Source organism: Stegostoma tigrinum, chromosome 19 (assembly GCF_030684315.1).
Source record: "Stegostoma tigrinum isolate sSteTig4 chromosome 19, sSteTig4.hap1, whole genome shotgun sequence".
Classification (NCBI taxonomy): Eukaryota; Metazoa; Chordata; class Chondrichthyes; order Orectolobiformes; family Stegostomatidae; genus Stegostoma; species Stegostoma tigrinum.
In genome coordinates this window covers 3,620,217-3,642,290 of record NC_081372.1, presented here as the reverse complement: position 1 = coordinate 3,642,290, position 22,074 = coordinate 3,620,217, and the positions used below count along the sequence as shown (strand labels likewise).

The 22,074-nt window shown below is 55.1% G+C and overlaps 1 protein-coding gene across 5 annotated transcripts in view; it reads right to left on the bottom strand.

Moving 5' to 3' along the window:
- The window catches only part of LOC125461558 (potassium voltage-gated channel subfamily KQT member 2), a 283,167-nt gene that overhangs the window by 80,838 nt on the left and 180,255 nt on the right, over positions 1-22,074 (bottom strand). For all 5 annotated transcript variants that reach the window (XM_059652710.1, XM_059652713.1, XM_059652708.1 and 2 more), the window contains one exon: positions 13,610-13,827. In XM_059652710.1, the coding sequence (XP_059508693.1) occupies positions 13,610-13,827 (218 nt within the window). The remainder of the gene's footprint in view (positions 1-13,609; positions 13,828-22,074) is intronic.

The window sequence follows — 22,074 nt, the reverse complement described above, 5'->3', positions numbered from 1 at the left end:
TCAGCACTGACCCTCCGACAGTGCCCACTCCCTCAGCACTGACTCTATGACAGTGCCCGCTCCCTCAGCACTGACCCTCCGACAGTGCCCACTCCCTCAGCACTGACCATCCGACAGTGCCCACTCCCTCAGCACTGACCCTATGACAGTGCCCACTCCCTCAGCACTGACCCTCCGACAGTGAGGACTCCCTCAGCATTGACCCTCCGACAGTGCCCACTCCCTCAGCACTGACTCTATGACAGTGCCCGCTCCCTCAGCACTGACCCACCAACAGTGTGGCGCTCCCTCAGCACTGACCCTCTGACTGTGCCCGCTCCCTCAGCACTGACCCTCTGACAGTGCCCACTCCCTCAGTACTGACCGTCCGACAGTGCGGTGCTCCCTCAGCACTAACCCTCCGACAGTGCCCACTCGCTCAGCACTGACCCTCCGACAGTGCCCGCTCCCTCAGCGCTGACCCACCGACAGTGCCCACTCTCTCAGCATTGACCCTCTGACAGTGTGGCACTCCCTCAGCACTGACCCTCCGACAATGCCCGCTCCCTCAGCACTGACACACTGACAGTGCGACGCTCCCTCAGCACTGAACCTCCGACCGTGCAGGACTCCCTCAGCACTGACCCTCCGACAGTGCCCACTCCCTCAGCACAGATTCTATGACAGTGCCCGCTCCCTCAGCACTGACCCACCAACAGTGTGGCACTCCCTCAGCACTGACCCTCCGACTTTGCCCGCTCCCTCAGCACTGACCCTCTGACAGTGCCCACTCCCTCAGCACTGACCATCCGACAGTGCCCACTCCCTCAGCAGTGACCCTATGACAGTGCCCACTCACTCAGCACTGACCCTCCGACAGTGCCCACTGCCTCAGCACTGACCCTCCGACAGTGCGGCGCTCCCTCAGCACTGACCCTCCAACAGTGCGGCGCTCCCTCAGCACTGACCCTCTGACAGTGCCCACTCCCTCAGCACTGACCCACCAACAGTGCGGCGCTCCCTTGGCAAGACACTCCGACAGTGCCCACTCACTCAGCACTGACCCTCCGACAGTGCCCACTCCCTCAGCACTGACTCTATGACAGTGCCCGCTCCCTCAGCACTGACCCACCAACAGTGTGGCACTCCCTCAGCACTGACCCTCCGACTGTGCCCGCTCCCTCAGCACTGACCCTCCAACAGTGCCCACTCCCTCAGCACTGACCATCCGACAGTGCCCACTCCCTCAGCACTGACCCTATGACAGTGCCCACTCACTCAGCACTGACCCACCAACAGTGTGGCACTCCCTCAGCACTGAACCTCCGACTGTGCCCGCTCCCTCAGCACTGACCCTCTGACAGTGCCCACTCCCTCAGCACTGACTCTATGACAGTGCCCGCTCCCTCAGCACTGGCCCACCAACAGTGTGCCCGCTCCCTCAGCACTGACCCACTGACAGTGCCCACCCCCTCAGCACTGACCCTCCGACAGTGCCCACTCCCTCAGCACTGACACACTGACAGTGCGACGTTCCCTCAGCACTGAACCTCCGACCGTGCAGGACTCCCTCAGCACTGACTCTATGACAGTGCCCACTCCCTCAGCACTGACTCTATGACAGTGCCCGCTCCCTCAGCACTGACCCACCAACAATGTGGCACTCCCTCAGCACTGACCCACCAACAGTGCGGCGCTCCCTCGGCACTGACCCTCCAACAGTGCCCACTCCCTCAGCACTGACCCTCCGACAGTGAGGACTCCCTCAGCACTGACACTCCGACAGTGTCCACTTCCTCAGCACTGACCCTCCCATATTGCCCACTCGTTCAAAACTGACCCTCCGACAGTGCCCACTCCCTCAGCACTGACCCACCAACAGTGTGGCACTCCCTCAGCACTGACCCTCCGGCTGTGCCCGCTCCCTCAGCACTGACCCACTGACAGTGCCCACTCCCTCAGCACTGACCCTATGACAGTGCCCACTCACTCAGCACTGACCCTCCGACAGTGCCCACTGCCTCAGCACTGACCCTCCGACAGTGAGGACTCCCTCAGCACTGACCCTCCGACAGTGCCCACTGCCTCAGCACTGACCATCCGACAGTGAGGACTCCCTCAGCACTGACCCTCCGACAGTGTCCACTTCCTCAGCACTGACCCTCCCATATTGCCCACTCGTTCAAAACTGACCCTCCGACAGTGCCCACTCCCTCAGCACTGACCCTCTGACAGTGAGGACTCCCTCAGCACTGACCCTCCGACTGTGCCCACTCCCTCAGCACTGACCCTCTGACAGTGCGGCGCTCCCTCAACACTGACCTTCCGACAGTGCCCTCTCCCTCAGCACTGACCCTCTGACAGTGCCCACCCCCTCAGCACTGACCCTCTGACAGTGTCCACCCCCTCAGCACTGACCCTCCGACAGTGCCCGCTCCCTCAGCACTGACACACTGACAGTGCGACGCTCCCTCAGCACTGAACCTCCGACCGTGCAGGACTCCCTCAGCACTGACCCTCCGACAGTGCCCACTCCCTCAGCACTGACACTCTGACAGTGTCCACTTCCTCAGCACTGACCCTCCCATATCTCCCACTCGTTCAAAACTGACCCTCCGACAGTGCCCACTCCCTCAGAACTGACCCTCCGACAGTGAGGACTCCCTCAGCACTGACGCTCCGACAGTGCCCACTCCCTCAGCACTGACCCACCAACAGTGCGGTGCTCCCTCGGCACTGACCCTCCAACAGTGCCCACTCACTCAGCACTGACCCTCCGACAGTGCCCACTCCCTCAGCACTGACACTCTGACAGTGTCCACTTGCTCAGCACTGACCCTCCCATATTGCCCACTCGTTCAAAACTGACCCTCCGACAGTGCCCACTCCCTCAGCACTGACCCTCCGACAGTGAGGACTCCCTCAGCACTGACCCTCCGACAGTGCCCACTCCCTCAGCACTGACCATCCGACAGTGCCCACTCCCTCAGCACTGACACTCTGACAGTGTCCATTTCCTCAGCACTGACCCTCCCATATTGCCCACTCGTTCAAAACTGACCCTCCGACAGTGCCCACTCCCTCAGCACTGACCCTCCGACAGTGAGGACTCCCTCAACACTGACCCTCCGACAGTGCCCACTCCCTCAGCACTGACTCTATGACAGTGCCCGCTCCCTCAGCACTGAACCTCCGACCGTGCAGGACTCCCTCAGCATTGACCCTCCGACAGTGCCCACTCCCTCAGCACTGACCCTCTGACAGTGCGGTGCTCCCTCAACACTGACCCACCAACAGTGTGGCGCTCCCTCAGCACTGACCCTCTGACTGTGCCCGCTCCCTCAGCACTGACCCTCTGACAGTGCCCACTCCCTCAGTACTGACCGTCCGACAGTGCGGTGCTCCCTCAGCACTAACCCTCCGACAGTGCCCACTCGCTCAGCACTGACCCTCCGACAGTGCCCGCTCCCTCAGCGCTGACCCACCGACAGTGCCCACTCTCTCAGCATTGACCCTCTGACAGTGTGGCACTCCCTCAGCACTGACCCTCCGACAATGCCCGCTCCCTCAGCACTGACACACTGACAGTGCGACGCTCCCTCAGCACTGAACCTCCGACCGTGCAGGACTCCCTCAGCACTGACCCTCCGACAGTGCCCACTCCCTCAGCACAGATTCTATGACAGTGCCCGCTCCCTCAGCACTGACCCACCAACAGTGTGGCACTCCCTCAGCACTGACCCTCCGACTTTGCCCGCTCCCTCAGCACTGACCCTCTGACAGTGCCCACTCCCTCAGCACTGACCATCCGACAGTGCCCACTCCCTCAGCAGTGACCCTATGACAGTGCCCACTCACTCAGCACTGACCCTCCGACAGTGCCCACTGCCTCAGCACTGACCCTCCGACAGTGCGGCGCTCCCTCAGCACTGACCCTCCAACAGTGCGGCGCTCCCTCAGCACTGACCCTCTGACAGTGCCCACTCCCTCAGCACTGACCCACCAACAGTGCGGCGCTCCCTTGGCAAGACACTCCGACAGTGCCCACTCACTCAGCACTGACCCTCCGACAGTGCCCACTCCCTCAGCACTGACTCTATGACAGTGCCCGCTCCCTCAGCACTGACCCACCAACAGTGTGGCACTCCCTCAGCACTGACCCTCCGACTGTGCCCGCTCCCTCAGCACTGACCCTCCAACAGTGCCCACTCCCTCAGCACTGACCATCCGACAGTGCCCACTCCCTCAGCACTGACCCTATGACAGTGCCCACTCACTCAGCACTGACCCACCAACAGTGTGGCACTCCCTCAGCACTGAACCTCCGACTGTGCCCGCTCCCTCAGCACTGACCCTCTGACAGTGCCCACTCCCTCAGCACTGACTCTATGACAGTGCCCGCTCCCTCAGCACTGGCCCACCAACAGTGTGCCCGCTCCCTCAGCACTGACCCACTGACAGTGCCCACCCCCTCAGCACTGACCCTCCGACAGTGCCCGCTCCCTCAGCACTGACACACTGACAGTGCGACGTTCCCTCAGCACTGAACCTCCGACCGTGCAGGACTCCCTCAGCACTGACTCTATGACAGTGCCCACTCCCTCAGCACTGACTCTATGACAGTGCCCGCTCCCTCAGCACTGACCCACCAACAATGTGGCACTCCCTCAGCACTGACCCACCAACAGTGCGGCGCTCCCTCGGCACTGACCCTCCAACAGTGCCCACTCCCTCAGCACTGACCCTCCGACAGTGAGGACTCCCTCAGCACTGACACTCCGACAGTGTCCACTTCCTCAGCACTGACCCTCCCATATTGCCCACTCGTTCAAAACTGACCCTCCGACAGTGCCCACTCCCTCAGCACTGACCCACCAACAGTGTGGCACTCCCTCAGCACTGACCCTCCGGCTGTGCCCGCTCCCTCAGCACTGACCCTCCGACAGTGCCCACTCCCTCAGCACTGACCCTATGACAGTGCCCACTCACTCAGCACTGACCCTCCGACAGTGCCCACTGCCTCAGCACTGACCCTCCGACAGTGAGGACTCCCTCAGCACTGACCCTCCGACAGTGCCCACTGCCTCAGCACTGACCCTCCGACAGTGAGGACTCCCTCAGCACTGACCCTCCGACAGTGTCCACTTCCTCAGCACTGACCCTCCCATATTGCCCACTCGTTCAAAACTGACCCTCCGACAGTGCCCACTCCCTCAGCACTGACCCTCTGACAGTGAGGACTCCCTCAGCACTGACCCTCCGACTGTGCCCACTCCCTTAGCACTGACCCTCTGACAGTGCGGCGCTCCCTCAACACTGACCTTCCGACAGTGCCCTCTCCCTCAGCACTGACCCTCTGACAGTGCCCACCCCCTCAGCACTGACCCTCTGACAGTGTCCACCCCCTCAGCACTGACCCTCCGACAGTGCCCGCTCCCTCAGCACTGACACACTGACAGTGCGACGCTCCCTCAGCACTGAACCTCCGACCGTGCAGGACTCCCTCAGCACTGACCCTCCGACAGTGCCCACTCCCTCAGCACTGACACTCTGACAGTGTCCACTTCCTCAGCACTGACCCTCCCATATCGCCCACTCGTTCAAAACTGACCCTCCGACAGTGCCCACTCCCTCAGAACTGACCCTCCGACAGTGAGGACTCCCTCAGCACTGACGCTCCGACAGTGCCCACTCCCTCAGCACTGACCCACCAACAGTGCGGTGCTCCCTCGGCACTGACCCTCCAACAGTGCCCACTCACTCAGCACTGACCCTCCGACAGTGCCCACTCCCTCAGCACTGACACTCTGACAGTGTCCACTTGCTCAGCACTGACCCTCCCATATTGCCCACTCGTTCAAAACTGACCCTCCGACAGTGCCCACTCCCTCAGCACTGACCCTCCGACAGTGAGGACTCCCTCAGCACTGACCCTCCGACAGTGCCCACTCCCTCAGCACTGACCATCCGACAGTGCCCACTCCCTCAGCACTGACACTCTGACAGTGTCCATTTCCTCAGCACTGACCCTCCCATATTGCCCACTCGTTCAAAACTGACCCTCCGACAGTGCCCACTCCCTCAGCACTGACCCTCCGACAGTGAGGACTCCCTCAACACTGACCCTCCGACAGTGCCCACTCCCTCAGCACTGACTCTATGACAGTGCCCGCTCCCTCAGCACTGAACCTCCGACCGTGCAGGACTCCCTCAGCATTGACCCTCCGACAGTGCCCACTCCCTCAGCACTGACCCTCCGACAGTGCCCGCTCCCTCAGCGCTGACCCACCGACAGTGCCCACTCCCTCAGCACTGACCCTCTGACAGTGTGGCACTCCCTCAGCACTGACCCTCCGACAATGCCCGCTCCCTCAGCACTGACACACTGACAGTGCGACGCTCCCTCAGCACTGAACCTCCGACCGTGCAGGACTCCCTCAGCACTGACCCTCCGACAGTGCCCACTCCCTCAGCACAGATTCTATGACAGTGCCCGCTCCCTCAGCACTGACCCACCAACAGTGTGGCACTCCCTCAGCACTGACCCTCCGACTTTGCCCGCTCCCTCAGCACTGACCCTCTGACAGTGCCCACTCCCTCAGCACTGACCATCCGACAGTGCCCACTCCCTCAGCAGTGACCCTATGACAGTGCCCACTCACTCAGCACTGACCCTCCGACAGTGCCCACTGCCTCAGCACTGACCCTCCGACAGTGCCCACTCCCTCAGCACTGACCCACCAACAGTGCGGCGCTCTCTCGGCAAGACACTCCGACAGTGCCCACTCACTCAGCACTGACCCTCCGACAGTGCCCACTCCCTCAGCACTGACTCTATGACAGTGCCCGCTCCCTCAGCACTGACCCACCAACAGTGTGGCACTCCCTCAGCACTGACCCTCTGACTGTGCCCGCTCCCTCAGCACTGACCCTCCAACAGTGCCCACTCCCTCAGCACTGACCATCCGACAGTGCCCACTCCCTCAGCACTGACCCTATGACAGTGCCCACTCACTCAGCACTGACCCACCAACAGTGTGGCACTCCCTCAGCACTGAACCTCCGACTGTGCCCGCTCCCTCAGCACTGACCCTCTGACAGTGCCCACTCCCTCAGCACTGACTCTATGACAGTGCCCGCTCCCTCAGCACTGGCCCACCAACAGTGTGCCCGCTCCCTCAGCACTGACCCACTGACAGTGCCCACCCCCTCAGCACTGACCCTCCGACAGTGCCCGCTCCCTCAGCACTGACACACTGACAGTGCGACGTTCCCTCAGCACTGAACCTCCGACCGTGCAGGACTCCCTCAGCACTGACTCTATGACAGTGCCCACTCCCTCAGCACTGACTCTATGACAGTGCCCGCTCCCTCAGCACTGACCCACCAACAATGTGGCACTCCCTCAGCACTGACCCTCCGACTGTGCCCGCTCCCTCAGCACTGACCCTCCGACAGTGCCCACTCCCTCAGCACTGACCCACCAACAGTGCGGCGCTCCCTCGGCACTGACCCTCCAACAGTGCCCACTCCCTCAGCACTGACCCTCCGACAGTGAGGACTCCCTCAGCACTGACACTCCGACAGTGTCCACTTCCTCAGCACTGACCCTCCCATATTGCCCACTCATTCAAAACTGACCCTCCGACAGTGCCCACTCCCTCAGCACTGACCCACCAACAGTGTGGCACTCCCTCAGCACTGACCCTCCGGCTGTGCCCGCTCCCTCAGCACTGACCCACCAACAATGTGGCACTCCCTCAGCACTGACCCACCAACAATGTGGCACTCCCTCAGCACTGACCCACCAACAGTGCGGCGCTCCCTCGGCACTGACCCTCCAACAGTGCCCACTCCCTCAGCACTGACCCTCCGACAGTGAGGACTCCCTCAGCACTGACACTCCGACAGTGTCCACTTCCTCAGCACTGACCCTCCCATATTGCCCACTCGTTCAAAACTGACCCTCCGACAGTGCCCACTCCCTCAGCACTGACCCACCAACAGTGTGGCACTCCCTCAGCACTGACCCTCCGGCTGTGCCCGCTCCCTCAGCACTGACCCACTGACAGTGCCCACTCCCTCAGCACTGACCCTATGACAGTGCCCACTCACTCAGCACTGACCCTCCGACAGTGCCCACTGCCTCAGCACTGACCCTCCGACAGTGAGGACTCCCTCAGCACTGACCCTCCGACAGTGCCCACTGCCTCAGCACTGACCCTCCGACAGTGAGGACTCCCTCAGCACTGACCCTCCGACAGTGTCCACTTCCTCAGCACTGACCCTCCCATATTGCCCACTCGTTCAAAACTGACCCTCCGACAGTGCCCACTCCCTCAGCACTGACCCTCTGACAGTGAGGACTCCCTCAGCACTGACCCTCCGACTGTGCCCACTCCCTCAGCACTGACCCTCTGACAGTGCGGCGCTCCCTCAACACTGACCTTCCGACAGTGCCCTCTCCCTCAGCACTGACCCTCTGACAGTGCCCACCCCCTCAGCACTGACCCTCTGACAGTGTCCACCCCCTCAGCACTGACCCTCCGACAGTGCCCGCTCCCTCAGCACTGACACACTGACAGTGCGACGCTCCCTCAGCACTGAACCTCCGACCGTGCAGGACTCCCTCAGCACTGACCCTCCGACAGTGCCCACTCCCTCAGCACTGACACTCTGACAGTGTCCACTTCCTCAGCACTGACCCTCCCATATCGCCCACTCGTTCAAAACTGACCCTCCGACAGTGCCCACTCCCTCAGAACTGACCCTCCGACAGTGAGGACTCCCTCAGCACTGACCCTCCGACTGTGCCCACTCCCTCAGCACTGACCCTCTGACAGTGCGGCGCTCCCTCAACACTGACCCTCCAACAGTGCCCACTCCCTCAGCACTGACCCTCCGGCTGTGCCCGCTCCCTCAGCACTGACCCACTGACAGTGCCCACTCCCTCAGCACTGACCATCCGACAGTGCCCACTCCCTCAGCACTGACCCTATGACAGTGCCCACTCACTCAGCACTGACCCTCCGACAGTGCCCACTGCCTCAGCACTGACCCTCCGACAGTGAGGACTCCCTCAGCACTGACCCTCCGACAGTGCCCACTGCCTCAGCACTGACCCTCCGACAGTGAGGACTCCCTCAGCACTGACCCTCCGACAGTGTCCACTTCCTCAGCACTGACCCTCCCATATTGCCCACTCGTTCAAAACTGACCCTCCGACAGTGCCCACTCCCTCAGCACTGACCCTCTGACAGTGAGGACTCCCTCAGCACTGACCCTCCGACTGTGCCCACTCCCTCAGCACTGACCCTCTGACAGTGCGGCGCTCCCTCAACACTGACCTTCCGACAGTGCCCTCTCCCTCAGCACTGACCCTCTGACAGTGCCCACCCCCTCAGCACTGACCCTCTGACAGTGTCCACCCCCTCAGCACTGACCCTCCGACAGTGCCCGCTCCCTCAGCACTGACACACTGACAGTGCGACGCTCCCTCAGCACTGAACCTCCGACCGTGCAGGACTCCCTCAGCACTGACCCTCCGACAGTGCCCACTCCCTCAGCACTGACACTCTGACAGTGTCCACTTCCTCAGCACTGACCCTCCCATATCGCCCACTCGTTCAAAACTGACCCTCCGACAGTGCCCACTCCCTCAGAACTGACCCTCCGACAGTGAGGACTCCCTCAGCACTGACCCTCCGACTGTGCCCACTCCCTCAGCACTGACCCTCCGACTGTGCCCACTCCCTCAACACTGACCCTCCAACAGTGCCCACTCCCTCAGCACTGACCCTCTGACAGTGCGACGCTCCCTCAGCACTGAACCTCCGACCGTGCAGGGCTCCCTCGGCACTGACCCTCCGACAGTGCCCACTCCCTCAGCACTGACCCTCCGACAGTGCCCACTGCCTCAGCACTGACCCTCCGACAGTGCGGCGCTCCCTCAGCACTGACCCTCCAACAGTGCAGCGCTCCCTCAGCACTGACCCAACAACAGTGTGGCGCTCCCTTGTCAAGACACTCCGACAGTGCCCACTCACTCAGCACTGACCCTCCGACAGTGCCCACTCCCTCAGCACTGACTCTATGACAGAGCCCGCTCCCTCAGCACTGACCCACCAACAGTGTGGCACTCCCTCAGCACTGACCCTCCGACTGTGCCCACTCCCTCAGCACTGACCATCCGACAGTGCGCACTCCCTCAGCACTGACCCTATGACAGTGCCCACTCACTCAGCACTGACCATCCGACAGTGCCCACTCCCTCAGCACTGACCGTATGACAGTGCCCACTCCCTCAGCACTGACCCTCCGACAGTGCGGCGCTCCCTCAGCACTGACCCTCCAACAGTGCGGCGCTCCCTCAGCACTGACCCTCCGACAGAGCCCACTCCCTCAGCACTGACCCACCAACAGTGAGGCGCTCCCTCGGCAAGACACTCCGACAGTGCCCACTCACTCAGCACTGACCCTCCGACAGTGCCCACTCCCTCAGCACTGACACGCCGACAGTGTCCACTTCCTCAGCACTGACCCTCCCATATTGCCCACTCGTTCAAAACTGACCCTCCGACAGTGCCCACTCCCTCAGCACTGACCCTCCGACAGTGAGGACTCCCTCAGCACTGACCCTCCGACTATGCCCACTCCCTCAGCACTGACCCTCTGACAGTGTGGCGCTCCCTCAACACTGACCCTCCGACAGTGCCCTCTCCCTCAGCACTGACCCTCTGACAGGGCCCACCCCCTCAGCACTGACCCTCTGACAGTGCCCACTCCCTCAGCACTGACCGTCCGACAGTGATGCGCTCCCTCAGCACTGACCCTCTGAAAGACCCCACTCCCTCAGCACTGACCCTCTGACAGTGCCCTCTCCCTCAGCACTGACCCTCTGACAGTGCGGCGCTCCCTCAACACTGACCCTCCGACAGTGCCCTCTCCCTCAGCACTGACCCTCTGACAGTGCCCACCCCCTCAGCACTGACCCTCCGACAGTGCCCGCTCACTCAGCACTGACCCTCTGAAAGTCCCCACTCCCTCAGCACTGACCCTCTGACAGTGCTCACTCCCTCAGCACTGACCGTCCGACAGTGCGGTGCTCCCTCAGCACTGACCCTCCGACAGTGCGGTGCTCCCTCAGCACTGACCCTCCGACAGTGCAGCGCTCCCTCGGCAGTGACCCACTGACAGTGTGGCGCTCCCTCAGCACTGACCCTCCGACAGTGAGGACTCCCTCAGCACTGACCCTCCGACAGTGCCCACTCCCTCAACACTGACCCTCCGACAGTGCCCTCTCCCTCAGCACTGACCCTCTGACAGTGCCCACCCCCTCAGCACTGACCCTCCGACAGTGCCCGCTCTCTCAGCACTGACCCTCTGAAAGTCCCCACTCCCTCAGCACTGGCCCTCTGACAGTGCCCACTCCCTCAGCACTGACCGTCCGACAGTGATGCGCTCCCTCAGCACTGACCCTCCGACAGTGCGGTGCTCCCTCAGCACTGACCCTCCGACAGTGCCCACTCCCTCAGCACTGACCCTCCAACAGTGCAGCACTCCCTCGGCAGTGACCCTCCGACAGTGCGGCGCTCCCTCAGCACTGACCCTCCGACAGTGCGGCGCTCCCTCGGCACTGACCCTCCGACAGTGCGGCGCTCCCTCGGCACTGACCCTCCGACAGTGCGGCGCTCCCTCGGCACTGCCCCTCCGACAGTGCCCGCTCCCTAAGCGCTGACCCTCCGACAGTGCGGCGCTCCCTCAGCACTGACCCTCCGACAGTGCGGTGCTCCCTCAGCACTGACCCTCCGACAGTGCAGCGCTCCCTTGGCACTGACCCTCCGACAGTGCGGCGCTCCCTCGGCACTGCCCCTCCGACAGTGCCCACTCCCTCAGCACTGACCCACCAACAGTGCGGCGCTCCCTCGGCAAGACACTCCGACAGTGCCCACTCACTCAGCACTGACCTTCCGACAGTGCCCACTCCCTCAGCACTGACACTCCGACAGTGTCCACTTCCTTAGCACTGACCCTCCCATATTGCCCACTCGTTCAAAACTGACCCTCCGACAGTGCCCACTCCCTCAGCACTGACCCTCCGACAGTGAGGACTCCCTCAGCACTGACCCTCCGAAAGTGCCCATTCCCTCAGCCCTGACACTCTGACAGTGTCCACTTCCTCAGCATTGACCCTCCCATATTGCCCACTCGTTCAAAACTGACCCTCCGACAGTGCCCACTCCCTCAGCACTGACCCTCCGACAGTGAGGACTCCCTCAGCACTGACCCTCCGAAAGTGCCCATTCCCTCAGCACTGACACTCTGACAGTGTCCACTTCCTCAGCATTGACCCTCCCATATTGCCCACTCGTTCAAAACTGACCCTCCGACAGTGCCCACTCCCTCAGAACTGACCCTCCGACAGTGAGGACTCCCTCAGCACTGACCCTCCGACTATGCCCACTCCCTCAGCACTGACCCTCTGACAGTGCGGCGCTCCCTCAGCACTGACCCTCTGACAGTGCCCACTCCCTCAGCACTGACCCTCCGACAGTGCCCTCTCCCTCAGCACTGACCCTCTGACAGTGCGGCGCTCCCTCAACACTGACCCTCCGACAGTGCCCTCTCCCTCAGCACTGACCCTCTGACAGTGCCCACCCCCTCAGCACTGATCCTCCGACAGTGCCCGCTCACTCAGCACTGACCCTCTGAAAGTCCCCACTCCCTCAGCACTGACCCTCTGACAGTGCTCACTCCCTCAGCACTGACCGTCCGACAGTGCGGTGCTCCCTCAGCACTGACCCTCCGACAGTGCGGTGCTCCCTCAGCACTGACCCTCCGACAGTGCAGCGCTCCCTCGGCAGTGACCCTCTGACAGTGTGGCGCTCCCTCAGCACTGACCCTCCGACAGTGAGGACTCCCTCAGCACTGACCCTCCGACAGTGCCCACTCCCTCAACACTGACCCTCCGACAGTGCCCTCTCCCTCAGCACTGACCCTCTGACAGTGCCCACCCCCTCAGCACTGACCCTCCGACAGTGCCCGCTCACTCAGCACTGACCCTCTGAAAGTCCCCACTCCCTCAGCACTGGCCCTCTGACAGTGCCCACTCCCTCAGCACTGACCGTCCGACAGTGATGCGCTCCCTCAGCACTGACCCTCCGACAGTGCGGCGCTCCCTCAGCACTGACCCTCCGACAGTGCGGCGCTCCCTCGGCACTGACCCTCCGACAGTGCGGCGCTCCCTCGGCACTGACCCTCTGACAGTGCGGCGCTCCCTCAGCACTGCCCCTCTGACAGTGCCCGCTCCCTCAGCGCTGACCCTCCGACAGTGCGGCGCTCCCTCAGCACTGACCCTCCGACAGTGCGGTGCTCCCTCAGCACTGACCCTCCGACAGTGCAGCGCTCCCTTGGCACTGACCCTCCGACAGTGCGGCGCTCCCTTGGCACTGACGCTCCAACATTTGGGCACTCCCTCGGTGTTGCGTTGTTAGTTTGGATTTTGTGCCCAGGTGTCTGGGAGACCAACCCACCATCCCAGGGGTGAAATTGGGAAGGAGTGATATGTGAGGCTTGAACAGCTGCAAGGATTAACAGGGAATGTCTGTGACACACTGTGCTGTGTACGTACCCTCAGAGTTCTGTCGTGATCCTGCTCCTTTCAGCCGGAATGTGGTCCTGAAACGTGTTCTGTCAGTGAAGCTCCAGCTCTTCTGCACCTTGTCTGGACTGTCCTCAATGTTCTGCTCTGCACTTGGAGACCGACGCACAGTGCTCTGAGGGGAACTCTTCGCTTTGCTGCTGGGGCCCTTCGGGCTAGAGAACCGCTCCCTCAGGCTGACTTTGTTACTGCAAAAACACACAGGCTTTTGATCAACACCAGCCTCAGTGTAGCGCTCCTCCCCCAGCTCCCCCTCCCCACAGCCCAGGCACACAGACTGCAGGCTCACCCAGAATGCTGGCCCTGCTTCCCTGATCATTGGAAGGACCTCGTTCCCTGGCTCCACTCTCAGCTGCAACGACTGTAATACTCGCCCTGGATTACCAACTCCCTCACTGATCCACACCCCTCCCCTACACACACACTCACACTCTCATGTACATGACAAACACACACACGCAAAACGCATACACATGACGCACATCCACACAACACACAAAATGCGCACACACACACACCACGCATACACACACATGCATAAGCATACACACACACAACACATACACACACACCGCATATACACGCACAACGCATACACACAATGCATATGCACACAAACACACACTGCATACACACACAAACACAAACTGCATATACACACACACAGCATATACACACACTGCATATACACATAAACACACACACACTGCATATACACACAAACACAAACTGCATATACACACACACAGCATATACACACACACAGCATATATACACAAACACACACACACTCTGCACACACACACACACTCTCTCTGCATACACACACACAGTATATACACACACTGCATATATACACACACACACACATACTGCATATACAAACAAACACACACACTGCATATACACACAAATACACACACACTCTGCATACACACACACTGCATACACACACACACTCTGCATATACACACACACACACAGACACACATACACTGCATATACACTCAAACACACACAGCATATACACACACTGCATATGCACACAAACACACACACACTTCATATACACACAAACACACACTGCATATACACACAAACACAAACACACACACACTGCATGTACACGCATATACACACAAACACACACACACACAAATACATACACACACACACAAACAAACACACAAACGCATATACACACAAACACATATACACACAAACACACACACAAACACTTACACACACACACAAACACATATACACACAAAAACACACACACATATACACACAAAAACACACACACACAAACACATACACATATGCACACACACACTACATATGCACACACATAACACATACACACACACACACATATATACACACACGCACATAAGCACACACAACACACATACACACACACACAAACAAACACACACAAACACATATACACAAGCACATATACGCACACACACAAACACACACACACAGCATATATACACACACAGCATATACATACACAACACGCATACACACACTCTGCATATACACACACACAGACAAACACACTGCATATACATTCAAACACACACAGCATATACACACACTGCATATACACACAAACACACACACACACTGCATATACACACAAACACACACACACACTGCATATACACACAAACACACACTGCATATACACACAAACACACATACTCACACACAACGCACACACACTGCATGTACACACAAACACAATGCATACACACACACATAGGATGCACACACACACTGCATATACACACAGACACACACACACACACAAATACATATACACACACACAAACAAACACACAAACGCATATATACACAAACAAACACAAACGCATACACACACACAAACACATACACACACACACACAAACACACAAACGCATATACACACAAACACATATACACACAAACAAACACAAACACACACACACATATACGCACACACAAACGCATACACACAAACACATATACACACAAAAACACACACACAAACACATACACACACCCACACATATACACAAACACATATACACACACAAACACATATACACGCACGCACACACACTGCATATATACACACACACAAAGACAGACATATATGCACACACACACACAAAGACACACATACACACACACATATACTCATATATATATACGTACACGTACATACACACACATATACACAAACACATATACAGACACACACAAACACAAAACACATATATACACACACAAACACACACACATATGCACACACACACACACACATACAGACACACACAAACACATATACACACACATATATACACACATGCACATATGCACACACACAACACGCATACACACACACAAACACATATACACAAGCACATATACACACACACACAGCATATATACACACACAGCATGTACACATACAACACGCACACACACACACAGCATATACACACCCACAACACGCATATACACAGACACGCAGCATATACACACACACTGCATATATACACTCACAGCATATACACAAACACAGCATATACACACAAACACACACACACTGCATATACACACAAACACACACACACACTGCGTATACACACAAACACACACACTGCGTATACACACAAACACACACACTGCATATACACACAAACACACACACTTCATATACACATAAACACACACTTCATATACACACAAACACACACTCACACTACATATACACACAAACACACACTGCATATACACACAAACACACACACACACATGCAGACTGCATATACACACAAACACACACACACACTGCATATACACACACAAACACACACTGCACATACACACAAACACACACACACAATGCATACACACACTCTCACGCATACGCATACACACACACCGCATGTACACACAAACACAACGCATACACACACTCACATGCATACACATACACAAACACACAACACACAAACACTGCATATACACACAAACACACACACACTGCATATACACACAAACACACACACACACACTGCATACACACACACACTGCATATACACACAAACACATGCACACACACTGCATATACACACAAACACACATACACACACACAAAAACACACAAACACACACACGTATACATACACAAACACATATACACACACAAACACATACACACACAACACATATATACACACAGACACAACATGCATACACACACACAACACACATACACACACACACTGCATATACACACATACACACACACAGCATATACACACACACAGAGTAAACACACACCATACGCTCAGACACAGCATGTACACCCACACACAGCATACACACAGACACAGCATATACACAGACATAGCATATACACACAGACTCAGCATACACACACACAGTAAACGCACACCATACGCTCAGACACAGCATATACACCCACACACAGCATACACACAGACACAGCATATACACAGACACAGCATATACTCACAGACTCAGCATACATACACACACACACACACACACACACACACACACACACCATACGCTCAGACTCAGCATATACACCTACACGCAGCATACACACGGACACAGCATACACACAGACACAGCATATATACACAGACACAGCACATGCACACACAGCATACACACACACAACACGCATTCACACTCACACACATGCATACACACACACACAACACGCATATACACACACACAACACGCATATATACACACACAACACGCATATACACACACTCAAGCACATACACACAAACACATATATATACACACACACATACACACAAACACATACACACACACACATACACACAAACAAACGCATATACACGCAAACACATATATACACAAACACAAACACACATACACACAAACAAACACACAAACACATATACACACAAACAAACACATATACACACAAACGCATATACACACACACACATATACACACAAAAACACACACAAACACATGCACACACAAACACATATACACGCACACACACTGCATATACACACACACACAAAAACACACACAAACACACACATATATGCACACACACACAAAGACATATACACACATACACACACACACATATATACTCACATATATATACGTACACATACATACACACACATATACACAAACACATATACAGACACACACAAACACATATACACACACAGCATATGCACACACAACACATATACACACACACATACACACACAAACACATATACACACACACACATATACACACACGCACATATGCACACACACAACACACATACATACACACACAAACACATATACACAAACACATATACACACACACACACACACACACACATACACACAGCATATATACACACACAGCATATAAACACTCAACACGCATACACACACACAGCATATACACACCCACAACACGCATATACACTCACAGCACATACACAGACATGCAGCATATATACACACACTGCATATATACACTCACAGCATATACACAAACACATAAACACATATACACACACACACAGCATATACACACAAACACATACACACTGCATATACACATATACACACACAGAGCATATACACACAAACACACACACACACACACACACACTGCATATACACACAAACACACACACACTGCATATACACACAAACACACATACTTCATACACACACACACACTCATATACACACAAACACACACACAGAGCATATACACACAGACACAGACACACACACACACTGCATATACACACAAACACACACACTGCATATACACACAAACACACACACTTCATACATACACACACACACACTGCATATACACACAAACACACACACACACTTCATATACACATAAACACACACTTCATAAACACACAAACACACACTCACACTTCATATACACACAAACTCACACACACACACACACACTGCACATACACAAACACATACACACACACAAACTCATATACATACACAAACAAACACACACAAACACACAACATACACACACTCAACACATATACACGCACAGACACAACACGCATACACACACACACACACACAAAGACATACACACACACACACATACTCACATATATACATACACATACATACACACACACACATATACACAAACACATATACAGACACACACAAACACAAACACATATACACACACACAAAAACACACACATATGCACACACACAACACATATACACACACACACATACAGACGCACACACACAGACAGACAGACACATATATACACACACGCACATATGCACACACACAACATGCATACACACACAAACACATATACACAAACACATATATGTACACACAAGCACACGCACAAACACACACACACAGCATATATACACACACAGCATATACACACCCACAACATGCATATACATACACAGCATATACACAGGCACGCAGCATGTACCCACACACTGCATATATACACTCACAGCATATACACAAACACACAAACACATATACACACACAGCATATACACACAAACACACACACACTGCATATACACACAAACACACACACTTCATACACACACACACTCATATACACACAAACACACACACTGCATACACACACATACACACAAACACACACACACACACTGCATATACACACAAACACTCACACACACACATACACACACACACAGAGCATATACACACAAACACGCACACTGCATACACACACACACTCACACACACACACACAATGCATACACACAGACTCTCACGCATACGAATACACACAACCACTGCATGTACACACAAACACAATACATACACACACTCACATGCATACACACACACGCACTGCATATACACACAAGCACACACACACACACACACACACACACACACACACACACTACATATACACACAAACACAATGCATACACACACACACTGCATATACACACAAACACACACACACACAAACACAATGCACACACACACACACACACACACACAACGCATACACACACACACCACACAACGCACACACACACACCCGACATAACGCATACACACACACACAACACATACACACACACACGACATAACGCATACACACACACACAAAACACATACACACACACACAAAACGCACACACAAAACGCATACACACACACACACAAAATGCATAGACACACACACACAACGCATACACACACACAACGCATACACACACACACAAACACACACACACACAAACACAAGGCATGCACACACCACACACACACACACACACACACACTCACCACACAACGCATACACACACCACACACACAACGCATACACACACACACTACACAACGCATACACACACCACACACACAACACATACACACACACACCACACAACGCATACACACACCACACACACACACACACACACCACACAATGCATACACAGACCACACACACACACACACACACACAACGCATACACACACACACCACACAATGCGTACACATACCACACACACACACACTCAATGCATACACACATACACACCACACAACGCATACACACATACACACCACATACACACACACTCACAACGCATACAGACACACACCACACACACACAATGCATACACACACACAACGCATACACACACACACAACGCACACACACACACACAAACACAATGCACACACACAAACAATGCACACACACACACACACACACACACACACACACAATGCATACACACCACACACACACCACACACAATGCATACACACCACACACACACCACACACACACACACCACACAACGCACACACACAAAATGCACACAACGCACACACACACACACGACATAACGCATACACACATACACAACACATATACACACACACAACGCACACACACACACACACACACACACACAATGCATACACACCACACACACACCACACACAATGCATACACACCACACACACACCACACACACACACACCACACAACGCACACACACAAAATGCACACAACGCACACAACACACACACGACATAACGCATACACACATACACAACACATATACACACACACAACGCACACACACACACACACACACACACACAACGTATACATGCACACACACACACACAACGCATACACATACACACAACGCATAAACACACACACACACATACACACAATGCATACACACACACACAACGCATACACACACACAACGCGCACGCACACACACACACAAACACACACAAACAATGCACACAAACATAACACATACACACCACACACACACCACACACACACACAAAACGCACACAACGCATACACACCACACACACACCCACACACATACGCAACGTGCACACACACACAATGCACACACACACACCACACAACGCATTCACACACACACCACACACACACAACATGCACGCGCGCGCACACACACACACACACACACACACACACACAATGCAAACACACAGACACACACCACACAACGCACACACACACACACAAAACGCACACAACGCATACACACCACACACACACCCACAACACATATACACACACACCACACACACACACCACATACACACACCACACACACACATACACAAACACCACACAATGCATACACACACCACAAAACATATACACGCACACCAAACGCATACACACACACAACGCATACACACACACAATGCATACGCACACACACAACGCATACACACACAATACGCACACACACACAACGCACACACACACACACACACACACACAACACACACGCACACACACACAACACACACACACAAAACGCACACACACACACAAAACGCATACACACACACACACACACAATGCATACACACCCACAAACAACACACACACACACACACACACACACACACACACACAACACACACACACACACACACACACACACACACACACAACGCATACACACACACACGACATAACGCACACACACACACCCACAACATACACACACACACACACACACACACACACACACGACATAACGCATACACACACACGCACAACAAATATACACGCACACACAACGCATGCACACACACACACAACACATATACACACGCACACCACAATGCACACACACACAATGCACGCGCACACACACACAATGCACACACACACTCACACACCACACAGCACATACACACACACACACAACGCATACACACACACACAACGCGCACACACACACCACACAACGCATACACACACACACCACACAGCGCATACACACACACACCACACAGCG